Source organism: Strix uralensis, chromosome 1 (genome assembly GCF_047716275.1).
Source record: "Strix uralensis isolate ZFMK-TIS-50842 chromosome 1, bStrUra1, whole genome shotgun sequence".
Classification (NCBI taxonomy): Eukaryota; Metazoa; Chordata; class Aves; order Strigiformes; family Strigidae; genus Strix; species Strix uralensis.
The window spans coordinates 38,790,777-38,802,713 of NC_133972.1; the positions used below are offsets into that span (position 1 = coordinate 38,790,777).

General features: G+C 37.0%; 1 protein-coding gene across 3 annotated transcripts; it reads left to right on the forward strand.

Moving 5' to 3' along the window:
- Positions 1-237: 237 nt before the first annotated feature.
- AGR3 (anterior gradient 3, protein disulphide isomerase family member) lies at positions 238-11,490 on the forward strand. Of its 3 annotated transcripts, XM_074892097.1 has the most exons (10): positions 238-289; positions 407-542; positions 1,938-2,054; positions 2,991-3,123; positions 5,174-5,237; positions 6,476-6,528; positions 7,175-7,251; positions 7,513-7,576; positions 9,049-9,132; positions 9,895-11,490. In XM_074892097.1, the coding sequence occupies exons 4-10, from the start codon at positions 3,018-3,020 to the stop codon at positions 9,942-9,944; spliced, it is 498 nt and encodes a 165-aa protein (XP_074748198.1). In that variant the 5' UTR covers positions 238-289; positions 407-542; positions 1,938-2,054; positions 2,991-3,017; the 3' UTR covers positions 9,945-11,490. The 3 variants fall into 3 exon arrangements, with proteins under 3 accessions (XP_074748198.1, XP_074748216.1, XP_074748207.1); XM_074892115.1 differs by lacking the exon at positions 1,938-2,054; XM_074892106.1 differs by lacking the exon at positions 238-289 and having other exon boundaries at positions 307-542.
- The last annotated feature ends 447 nt before the right edge of the window (positions 11,491-11,937 follow it).

The window sequence follows — 11,937 nt, forward strand, 5'->3', positions numbered from 1 at the left end:
AAAATGTTCGTTTTATTTGTTAATTACATTCCTCTACACAAAGTAACCCTTGTGTCTTCCTATTAGGTTCATACCTATCTTCAAGCACCAGTGAACCCAGCCATTCACTGGGAACAAAAGCACCTACAGTTCCAGCTTTCATTGGTGGTTTCTTTTTTCACTGGCCATAAGCCAGACTCAAACTGTTTAAGGGGGGAAGTAGCAGACACACATAAGCCACTATTTATTTCCAATCCTCATACAAGACACCTGATACAAGCCAAGATGAAGAGAAATCCAAGGATTCAGTGTATAAGCATGGGAACTCACAAGAGAGAAAGTTGGAGGGAAGGCAGAAAAGGAAGGGGGAGGGTGGAAACACGTGAATTTGGTTTTCAGCTAAAAGGTTCCTCTCATTTTTTCTCAGGTGAATGTGCTGTTGTTGCTACACAGAGACCTGGGCAGCTCAGGTGTTGTGTACTTAAATCACACTGATTTTTAACTAACCTTTTTAACTAAGTTCAAGAAAAAGGACCTTCCATCAGGAGAACTGATCGCAGCTGGTGAGCAAGTATTTCTCATTCTTAACTTTTCTTTAGTACAGCAATATGGTTTGGTTGACAAATGCATTACAAGCCTAGTTATACAAAAAAAGACAAATGATAGATGCTTAGAGATTAGCTAGCAAAACATTTGTTCTGACAGAGAGATGAAGGCAATCTATATGGTGTTGGCTGTCATTATTTCTCTTAATCGATTAACAAACATTGGATCATGTAACATCAAAAATTCAGAACATTGAATTTAAACTGCCTCCAGACACACCTCCATAAATTATCCTTCCAAAACCCTATTGGTATAGGATGATAATCAATTATTTAAGCTTCAGATAATTAATCCTGTGACTTGAAGAGATTTATACTTTGATTTTTTTATGATTACATCATGAAAAAAAGAACTGATTCAAGCATACCATACCTGCTTTATAGAGACATTATCTGGTGTGATTTCAAAACCATAACTATTTATGTTTAAATAACATTTTAACATGATAATATAAATGCTAGATTTTATTGTTAGCATCTAATAGGTAAACTAATACTAAATACAGTTATTAACTTTCACATAGAGTTGCAACAAATACTCAGTCATCGAGAATATAGTAGTAGGGGGTAACGATCTGCTTTTGGCTGACTAAGTTAGTGGTCTGCACAAACATGGGGAAAATCTGAATGGAATTTTTATTACCAAAAAATCCTCATGCCCCAGGCTTAACTGAAATTTATAGCCTTTCCTTAAGAAACACAGGAAAACTTCGCATTTTATTATTAAACATTGATAATATTCAATCATCAAATTAATGTGCATAATTAGTAATCTCAGAAGGAGACTCCTTTCCAAAACTCAATCAACAATAGCTAACATGAACAAGTCTAGAAACAAAGAACAACTCCAGAATTGTGATGTCATGTGGAGGGAAAGGGAAGTGTTGTGGACAAGGCTGAGGAGAAAAATATTATAATTAATGTATTAATTGTTTTAGAAACCTAGAGAAATTTCTTCAGAAATTTAAGATTCTTTCTACAAGATGATACTTCATTTTTTCTAAAGTTTTGCACATTTTAACATGCAAATTGTTGTCCAGTCACTTGAATAGAATGCTTTTCTTATATTGAGGTTGAGAGTTATTGGAAGTGCAGTATAAATTGAGCTGTTAACAGTGATGTCAACAGTAGTGATGTTGAGAGATTCATTAAAGTAAGATAAAAGCTGCTGCACTTTTCATGCCTCTCTGTCCTAAGAAGCACAAAGCATCTTCTTTTGCCAGTACTCAGGCTTGTAATTCCATATAGCATATCACTTCTAAATTCAAGTTTGAAATATTCTTTATCAATACAGGCACAAGTGCTTTGGGGGATTATTTATTTTTTATTTAAGTCAAAGCATTTTCTCAACAGGTCCTGGTAACTCCTAAAGCTCAGCCTCTGAAAAGTGGAATCTCCAGCCAGAACTGATAAGCTGACTGGGCAGTACTCTGGGCTACATGCATTTTTTACCTTAGTTCAAACCATCAGGTATGCACCTGAATATCAAAGCTTTAATGCCTAAAGATGATTGTACTGGGCCAAAAGAAGTTTTATCAATTAAAAAAAAAATGGCTTTGTAATGCTTTTCATCAACCATTTTGTTCTTGTTCTCTGCTTTTGTTCTCTGACTTTTATGAAGACCAGAAGTTACTGAATTTCTTATAATGGTCTTTGTCAGGAAGAGAAACAAACATCTTCAGAATACTGAAACAGACAGGAACACAGATGGATTGTTCTATTAAGCAGGAGTTGAGATGAAAATCAGTTTAAAAATGCCGTGAAGAATGGGGAAATTTTTAGAGTTTTCATTGTGAGAAACAGCTGGAAATTTCTTTGATATTTATCTTACAATCTTTAACAACCTGGTTCACAGAGTGCATGCTAAAACAATGATGGCAATTTCAACATTCTGGACGGATTTTCTGATTTAAAATGTATTATACGTGGAGGCAAATATTTGTCAACTTTCTTATTTTATTAAGGAGAATATCATGAGACATCTTTTAACCAAAAATCTACTATCCATATAAAACATCCCATGCTGTTATGTTTCACTAAAATTAAAAAAACTAACAGAACAACTAGTAGCACTGTCTTGAAATTGTCATAATCCAGTATTACATCATTGTACTAGTTCATAAGAATCAAATGCTGCATGACCAGAAATGAACTGAAATGAACTTTGTTCCCCTGATTGCACTGTAGTAAGAACCATCCCCTGCAGCCTAATTTTGACAGCTGAAAGCAGTGTTGCATGATAAAATTAAGCACCTCCATTTTGCACTTTTCTCACAAAGAAAGGCATTTCTAGGAATAACCAAGACTGTCTCTGTACTATAGATTGTTAGGATACCACTAACACATTGATTTACACGGTGCCAGGTGACAAATCCACGCAACTAAAGCTGTTGCTTTGTTTTCCAGTTTCCTTGCTGCATTGAAAGGGAAATAATGCTCCATTCAACATTGGCCTTGTCTCTCCTGCTAATTGCAGTCTCTTCCAACCTTGCAATGGCAATCAAAAAGGAAAAACGAGCACCTCAGACACTGTCAAGAGGTACTGTGTATTTACTGTATGTAGCTACCCCCTTATCTTACCATATAAGTCAGCAAATGTTTTTATTTAGATTGTGCATGAAAGCACACATATACTTACTGAGGTGTGTTTCTCTACTGTTAAATGTCACTCTAAGCAGTACATCTTATTTCATGTTGTTTCATCAGTTTGTTCTTAAGAATATGGCTGAGGGTCTCATATAACCTGCATAATTTATGTAACTCACAGTGATCTAATAGAAGCAAACAACCTAAACTGAGTCTCTCAATTCAGGATGTCCTTGTAGGACTATCACTGAAAAAAGTATTCTTGCATATACCATTTAAAAGACTTATTAACTACTGAAACACAGTTTCATAACTTCAGTTGCTATGGAACAATTTTTTTACAGATGCTTTTTTATACACAGAACAGTTTGAGCCACTGGTGGGGTTTTCTGTGTGACTTTTTTATGCTTTTGCTTTTCATCAGATAGTCACAGTCACGCTTTGCAGTGAACACTTCCTTGTGGTGCGTAATTTTCAACCTGGATGTTAACTAAAGACCCTATTTTAAGTTATTCATTTCTGATCAATCTTTAGAAATACAAGCAGAGAAATAGGTTTCCGAGGTCTTTTCCTCTTCTTCATCTTCCCTCTCCTTTCAGGCCTACTGACCCCAAAAAATCTCCAGCTCTTTTCCTGACCTTTCTACAAGCTGTGCAAAGCCTGCAGACCCCACAGCACCTCTGAGGTCTTCCCATACAAAGCTCTGCCTATCACAGAGATCCCATCTGAGCCTAATTGCTCAGGGAGCACTTGACAAAATCATGCATCACCTAGACTGCCCAGAGTATCTCTTGCCTATCTTGCCGAGATCAGGATTTATTTTTCCCACTAAGCCTAAATGCATAAAAAGATAACAAAATCCCTTCAGTTCTGGCAATTTTGAAAAAAGTCACAGAAAGCAAGTGTCAGTTTTCTAATTCTGATTTCAGGCCTTTTGGGATGCCTTGAGAGCTTTAGCTGTAATTTTCACAGATCAAAGGGGAATACTTAAACCTGCTGCAAAATGACCCTTGCTAACTCCTCTGTGATGTTACCTATGTCAGCTGTTGACTTTAGCCAGGGCTGGTAATGCACTGGTCAACATGCCAGAATCCCACCATCAACCAGACAGATCTGTAATTGAAATCACTCTCCTGAAAGAGATGACCTTGTAGCATCACAAGCAAATGTCCCATGAAAAAGCTAACAGCAAATCTCTGTAGAACCAGGGCATAGTTCAAGCGCTGTCCAGACAGCACAGAAGAAACAGAGCCTTAACCTGGTCCAGATCCAGAAACTGTTCTACAATTCCCATGAGGGCCGTTGTGAATGGAGCAACACTGCCTGGAAGACAGGGATCTACTACACAGGGGCTGGCATCTTCAGGATCTGAATTTGGACAATTTGCTTTTTGAGATCAGTGTAACCAGCTGTGGATGAGCTATGAAGCCAATGATTCATTAGGATTTTGTTTCGGTGGAGATTTTTATTTAACAGACATTCTTTTATTAAATTTAATTAAATGAAGTACTTGCAACTCCAGGGATTCAAATTCATTACTCGGGAGTTAAATTTATAACCCAAGACTGTTCTAACAACGTTCATATTAAAGTTGATCTTATTTGAGCTGTCATATTTTATTTTTCTCTCTTTTATAAGCCAACTTTCTCTTCAAGCCCCAGGGTCTACATGAAATATGGAGCAGACAATATAAAGATATAAAGGATTTGGGTGCTGATTTAGGGACCTCTGAGTATTTAAAAAGACATCTAACAGGTTTGCCAAAGGACTTGAGCTGGATATGCAGCCAGCTGAGGTTTTTTGTGGGTTTGGTTGGTTTTGGTTTTTTAACCTTCCAATGCACCTATCAGGAGATGTAGAATTAGCACATTCACAATATTTGGGAACCTTTGACTAAATAACACAAATCCTATTTGTGTACAACTAGTGATAAATATTAAAAAAAGGATTTTTTTATGATTTACTTGCCTGGCCATCAGTTAATCCTTTTGTTATATTTCTAGGGTGGGGAGATGAAATTACCTGGGTACAAACTTATGAAGAAGGGCTTTATCAAGCAAAAAAAAGGTAAGAGATTAAAAAATAGTTTGAAAGACAAAGTTGTTAATCAGTCATGCCTGAATATACTATAATGAAACAGAACAAAGAAACACCATGACAGCTGATGTGCAGACCACCCAGTTAAATAAAACAGATTTTGTGTTTATAAATAAAAGCTGCTGAAGCAACATCATGGGCTGATAGTTTGACACTGTCATTTCTTTGTCACATCAGCAGTGTTGTCACTTGAATAAGCAATGATAAATACATACTACAATTTAAATATACCTCTGTTATGTGTTTTTTTAAAATCATGTACCTCTGATTACTTCCTTAATCGACAGCTGGAAATCAGTTACATTTGCTCTTGCATGGTGACAACTGCCTCTGATGTTTTCCCTAACACTACTAGTTGGCACATGTTTCTCACTATCTTGGTAGAAATGAAAGTTCCAGTCTGAATGTCCTCTGGGACTCAGCTGAAAATATATCTGAAAGTTCATAACAATACTTATTTAAATCTCTCTTACAGTTCACTTTAGTTCATAATAGTGTAGCGTGAGCTATTGTTAAATTGAAGCCAAATTATTTTTAAATTGAAAGGCAATTAATTTCATGTACCCTATGTGAAAATGGCTAGGAACCAAACAATTCTTGATGGTGATAGCAGATCAGGCATTAGTAACTGATTTGCTGAACAGTAACAGTAATTTTAAAAAAATACAGAAGAAAATGCATAGAATTGTTTTATGTTTTGACATCCAAAAATATAAAATTTTGATAACTTACCAAATTATTTACAAAAATAAATAATTTACTGTATATCTGTTCAAGAAAGCTTAAAAACCATGAAAGTTTTCATGAGTAGTATTTGATGATGAACCCAATTTTATAAAAACTCTTTTAATTCACTTCATACAGATTATTTGTATTTTCTTAATCATGGAGAACTTCACACCTAAGCATTAAGTACCTCTTCAGTTTGATTATGTACTAACTGGAATGAAATTATGTCTCTTGTTTCTTTCTTCTAGAACTTCTTACTTTAGAAAGCCTATTTAGATAGAGAAACTCTATTTCTTTATTTCCTTCTTTTATGAAGGAGTTACATTCTTTTCCCTTGTTCAAAAATTAATGTCTGTATGGTTTTATTGTGAGTAAACATAAGATCAAATGTAATTTGCCTTTTGTGATCTGTTAGTAAAATCACCCATTTGCATACTTGCCAAATGACCTAACTACATGTTTTATTATTATTAATAAAGTAACAAGCCACTGATGGTAATTCATCATTTGGAAGACTGTCAATACTGCCAAGGTAATTTTGATTTTTTGAGTGTTAAAATTTTGTGAATATTCATATAAGAAACTGCACCTATCTATATATTTACCTTCCACTTACTGAAAATTAATTAAAGAAATAGGTAAATGAAAATGTATTTGAAAAGCTAAGAATTTATTACTGTTATTTACAAAAACTCCACTATGAAACTACCCCACAAAGAACATGAAAAATACTCAGTGCTGCTGTTCTGCTATCCCTTATGCAGCGCTCATCAGTTTAAATTAAGAGACGCAGATTTGATTCTGACTCATTGAACAGATTTAATATTGTTTGGCTCTCCTGAACTGGTAACTAAAGACGGAGATGAGGACAGGCTGCTGAAATTGATCTAATAAGAATTTTCTGAGAATAATGCACTTTTGTCAAGCTGAGACATGGTATCCATTGAGACGACAGGCTTCACAAATAAGAGAAGAGAGCTTCCATTTTCATAGCCGGGAGGTTGTACTGACTTGGGTCAAAAAAACAAAAAGCAGTGATAGAGCCCTTAAGTGTCTCCTCAGGAATGTGAATCAGCAGAGATAGGAACAATGTGGCCAGTCTCTGGCAAACATGGTGCCTAAACACTGAGGAAAGGCAGTGTTTGAGATGGGCTTCAAAATGATCATGTCTTTTCTAGCACTGAAGAAAGCTTTTGCAGAAAATGAAGAGATACAGGAAATGGCCCAAAATAACTTCGTTATGCTGAATCTCATGGTATGAAGGGTTTGGGGTGGTTTGACTGGTATCATTTTTAGTCTGTGTTTTCTCTTTCTTTCTCTTGCTTTTTCATGTTATTTTAGCTAAATATTTCTGGCATTTCAGTTACATGTAAAAACAGGCATTTGTGCATGTGTATCCACATACAAGTCATACCTTTTTTGGTTTTGTCCTCTGGTACAAGACTATTCACACTTGGTACTACTTCAAAAAAATTCACAGAAATATTTTAATAACCTGCTTTAATTTCTCTGCCAGCATGAAACCACAGATAAAAACTTGTCACCTGATGGACAATACGTGCCTCGAATCATGTTCGTAGGTATGTAAAATATTTATGTATCTTCAAAGTTGTGATATCTAAATCTATGCCAGTGTCCTCCTTTGGGGACATCAAAATCATTGAATACCAGGTTGGAAAGGACCTCAAGGATCACCTGGTCCAACCTTTCTTGCCAAAAGCATGGTTTAGACAAGATGGCCCAACACCCTGTCCAGCTGAATGTTAACAGTGTCCAGTGTTGGGTAATCCACCACTTCCCTGGGGAGATTATTCCAATGGCTGATTGTTCTCATTGTGAACAATTTTCCTCCTGTGTCCAACTGGAATCTTCCCAGGAGTAACTTGTACCCATTACTCCTTGTCTTTTCCATGTGACTCCTTGTAAAAAGGGAGTCTCCATCTTCTTTGTAGCCACCCTTTAAATACTGGAACATGGTGCTAAGGTCTCCCTTAAGCCTTCTGAAGGCTGAACAAACCCAATTCTCTCAGCCTTTCCTCATATGACAGGCTTCGGACCTTAGATTCACTCTGCAAACAAAAAAAACCCTCAGAATTTATCATTACCATGGCATTAGTGTGGAATTTGGCAGATCTGAGTTCACTTCTCCCTCTGTCACAGGCTTTGACCCTCAAAAACTTCCTCAGGTTACGATATGTTCTGGAGGGTACGTAATTTATGCCTGGAGGCAAGATGCTTAAATATCTGTTAATATCTGAGCTTTTGATCTCTATGTTTCTTGCTAGTGCTGTTATAAGATAAAGTTTACTGAAAATGGTCAAATATCTGACTGAATTTAGATGTCTACACTGTGGACATTACCACAGAGCAAGTCAGTAGCCAGTGGCATCTAAGGAATGATTTATCCCATCATAAAGGTGACTTCTGGAATAGATTGAATGAATCATGCCCCATTGTACCTTCTCCTTTTCACTGATGGTACAAGGAGCCTAGAGTGACTAGCCGTGTGGTGGCATCCAAAGTTAGGTGAGATGAAGCCCGCCCTCAGACAGAGAACAATGTAGTAACAGGAGTCAGTTAACTAACAGAAAGCTTGGAAGGGGAACTGGAAGAAGAGATGTCCACAACAACTTACTCCCATGATAGAAACGTTAAGAATCATAGGATTTTAATTCTGAAGGCTCCAGGTAGGTCATGTTAATACTGCATTAGGTACACATAACGCTCACTATGTGTGTATCCAGTCAAATTGGCCTCTCCTGATGTAACCCCAGAACTTGTAAAACAGGATATTTTTCTTAAAATATAGATGAAATGCATGTGTAATCTATCTCTTAAAAACAGCTGCATAATATAAAAATGAGCATTAGCTTTTGTTCAGGATTTCTCCAAGTAAAGAGCAGTTGGTTGGATCAGAGCATAACGGCCTCCTAATTGCCTCGTTGATGAAATCAGAACACCTCAGAAACAGGGCTGTCAAAGTAGTGCCACAGACATTGCCCTCAGCTGTTGTGGGAATGGAAAGCAGTGTTTAATATGATTACTTTTTCAGATCCATCTCTCACAGTAAGAGCTGATATCACAGGAAGATACTCCAACCGGCTTTACACTTACGAACCACAAGACATACCATTCTGTAAGTGCCCCCTTTGTTGTGTTACTTTGCATTTCACATTGTAAGCAGCCAGATACACCCCGTCCCAATCATTTGTGCTTGAGAATCTGTTAAGATCTCAAAGTAATGAATAAAGACTCTGTGTGAGCACTTGCAATGAATTATAGTAGTATAACCTGTTCTAGCAAAACATTTCAGCACACCTATTGTCTCAGTGAATTTATTGGGACTATTCAGGTAAGACAAATTGAAAGATCATGGATGAGAATTTTCAGGATCAAGATCTGAGCAGTTTGCTGGAGAATGGTGAAAGTCACTACGCTCAAAGGTATCCAACTGCACAATGTAAACAGCCAGTGGTGGGAGGGAATCAGTAAAGAAATGCTGGTGGTTACCTGGGTACGACCTAACACCCATATTTCAGAAAGGAATGTGATTTTTCAGGTTGAGCTACTCCTTAGTCTATACCATCTATCTGACAGCAATCCAGTATTGCACCACAACTATGCATGTCACATCTGATTGATTACCAGGCTTGCTGTCGAGAAGTGAGGTGGTTGAAAGGAGTCTTGTCAAATCCCTTTAAGTTAAACATTTTGATTCATGAACCCTTTTACCTTCTGCTTTAGTATCAATGCCAGAATTTTCACAATAGAAAGCTCTAATGTGCGACCATAAATTAATTTCAATGTGAATAATTTACTAATCAAACTAGGTGAGTTTTTTAATTGTACAAATGCACTTTAAGTACATTTTTACAGTTCTGATTTATTTTTCTTTCAGTAATAGAGAACATGAAGAAAGCACTACGCCTCATTCAGACAGAACTGTAACCAGAAACAGTGAAATAACCATAGCCTCTACGAGGTGAAGCTGCACTAGGAAACCTAACATTTTAAAATATTTTAGTTAACCTCTCTGTCTCTACTAGCATTTTGAACTCTTACCAAACAGCTTTGGTATATCAGATTTCGTAAGAAATTTATATGTACAATTTGAAGAACAAACATAGAAAGACTATTGTGTCCATTTGGAAAACAAGAAGAGAAATCTATTAAACACTGAAATTAGTTATCTGAATAACTGAAAGTGATGGTTTAAGGTATAGCAACTTTGAACTGTATTTTCTCAATCCAACTATGACTTTAAGTCATCTATGACTTCTGATTGAGAATTATAACAAATCTTTTTGATGTCTATTTGCAGTTTGTTATATAAGTCAATAGCTGCATCTTGGCTCCTAATTTTTATTTTTATTGCAAGAAGCTTGTAAATTGCTAGTGTAATTCTAGCGTAACTATGCACTTATTTCTCATTAAAGGAAAAGAAACTTTGCTGGCAAATCAGACAGGAAGGCTCTTCTTATGGATTTTAGAATAGCTTATATAGAAAAAAATCAGCGATCTGGGCTTAGCTTTCTTCTGTATAATTTTTTAACTGATAGCTGAAAACAGAACAGACATTTCACACTGAGCATGTGGTCTCAGTGAGGTGGTAGTCATCAGATAACAACTACAGATTTTGCTATGATAAAGATACAATGAAGCAAGAGACATGGAAGGAGATAGTCACAGAACTTCACACCTGAGGGCAAATGATGCTTGTAAATTCTGGTATGGGAAAAATGATTGGGCTTGTCCTAGCTCTTTTCATTTAAATCACACTTGAGTCATGTGAAGCTCATCCCAGGTCATTCCCTCTTTTTCTGTAGCATCCCAACACAGACATCACAGAGGCAGTTTAGTGAGGGGATCTGTACATACAAAATCTTCACAAAATTTCCCCAGGGTCACTGTATGCAAGGGCAGACACCAGTTTTGTGTAAAAAGCTGAAGTCAGTTGAAATAGTTTGTCATCTCAGCAATGTGCTTCTTCATTAGAGCAAGATAGCAAGCGATTCATCTGTAGTAAGAGCATGTATGTTATGTTATGTGCTAAGCACCAGTGTCACTTGTTTGTGGTGCCTGAAGGAAAGATCTTTGCAGGACAGCTTTGCTAATTTGCAATACCTACTATTTCTCATGAATGAGTTATATTGCACCTTTACCAGCAGAAGTAGGGAGGTGATAGTCCCCCTGTACTCTGCACTGGGGAGGCCACACCTTGAGTACTGTGTCTAGTTTTGGGCACCTCAATACGAGAGAGATATCGAGGTGCTGGAACGAGTGCAGAGGAGGGCAACGAAGCTGGTGAAGGGCCTGGAGAACAGGTCCTGTGAGGAGAGATTGAGGGAGCTGGGACTGTTCAGTTTGAGGAAGAGAAGGCTGAGGGGGGATCTCATCACTCTCTACACCTACCTGAAAGGACATTGTAGAGAGGTTGGTGCTGGTCTCTTCTCACAGGTGATTAGTGACAGAACAAGGGGGAATGGCTTTAAACTCCAACAGGGGAGGTTTAGACTGGACAGTAGGAAAAAATTATTCACAGAAAAAGTGGTCAGACAGTGGAATAGGCTGCCCAGGGAGGTGGTGGAGTCACCATCCCTGGATGTGTTTAAGGGTCGTTTAGATGAGATGTTGGGGGATATGGTGTAGGGGAGAACTTTGTAGAGTAAGGCTGATGGTTGGACTCGATGATCCAAAGGGTCTTTTCCAACCTGAATGATTCTATGATTCTATGATTCTATCTGTCTTCATAATTATGTAAAATTTGGATATAAGCATATATTCCAACAGAGTGGTGATGACATGTACACTAAGAGAAAAAAATGCTTGTGTTAGTCATTAATATACTGTCTTCATAATCAGTTAAATGATTTTTTTTTAACCTATGGGAAAATGCTAGAAACAAAATTAAACTGGCAATCACATTCCTTTGAGTTGTGTT

Coding starts and splice junctions, on each gene's coding strand:
- AGR3 (XM_074892097.1), top strand. CDS start 3,018: ATGCTCCATTCAACATTGGCCTTGTCTCTCCTGCTAATTGCAGTCTCT. Junction 6,529..7,174: donor AGACTGTCAATACTGCCAAG/GTAATTTTGATT, acceptor TGTCTTTTCTAG/CACTGAAGAAAGCTTTTGCA. Junction 9,133..9,894: donor ACCACAAGACATACCATTCT/GTAAGTGCCCCC, acceptor TTTTTCTTTCAG/TAATAGAGAACATGAAGAAA.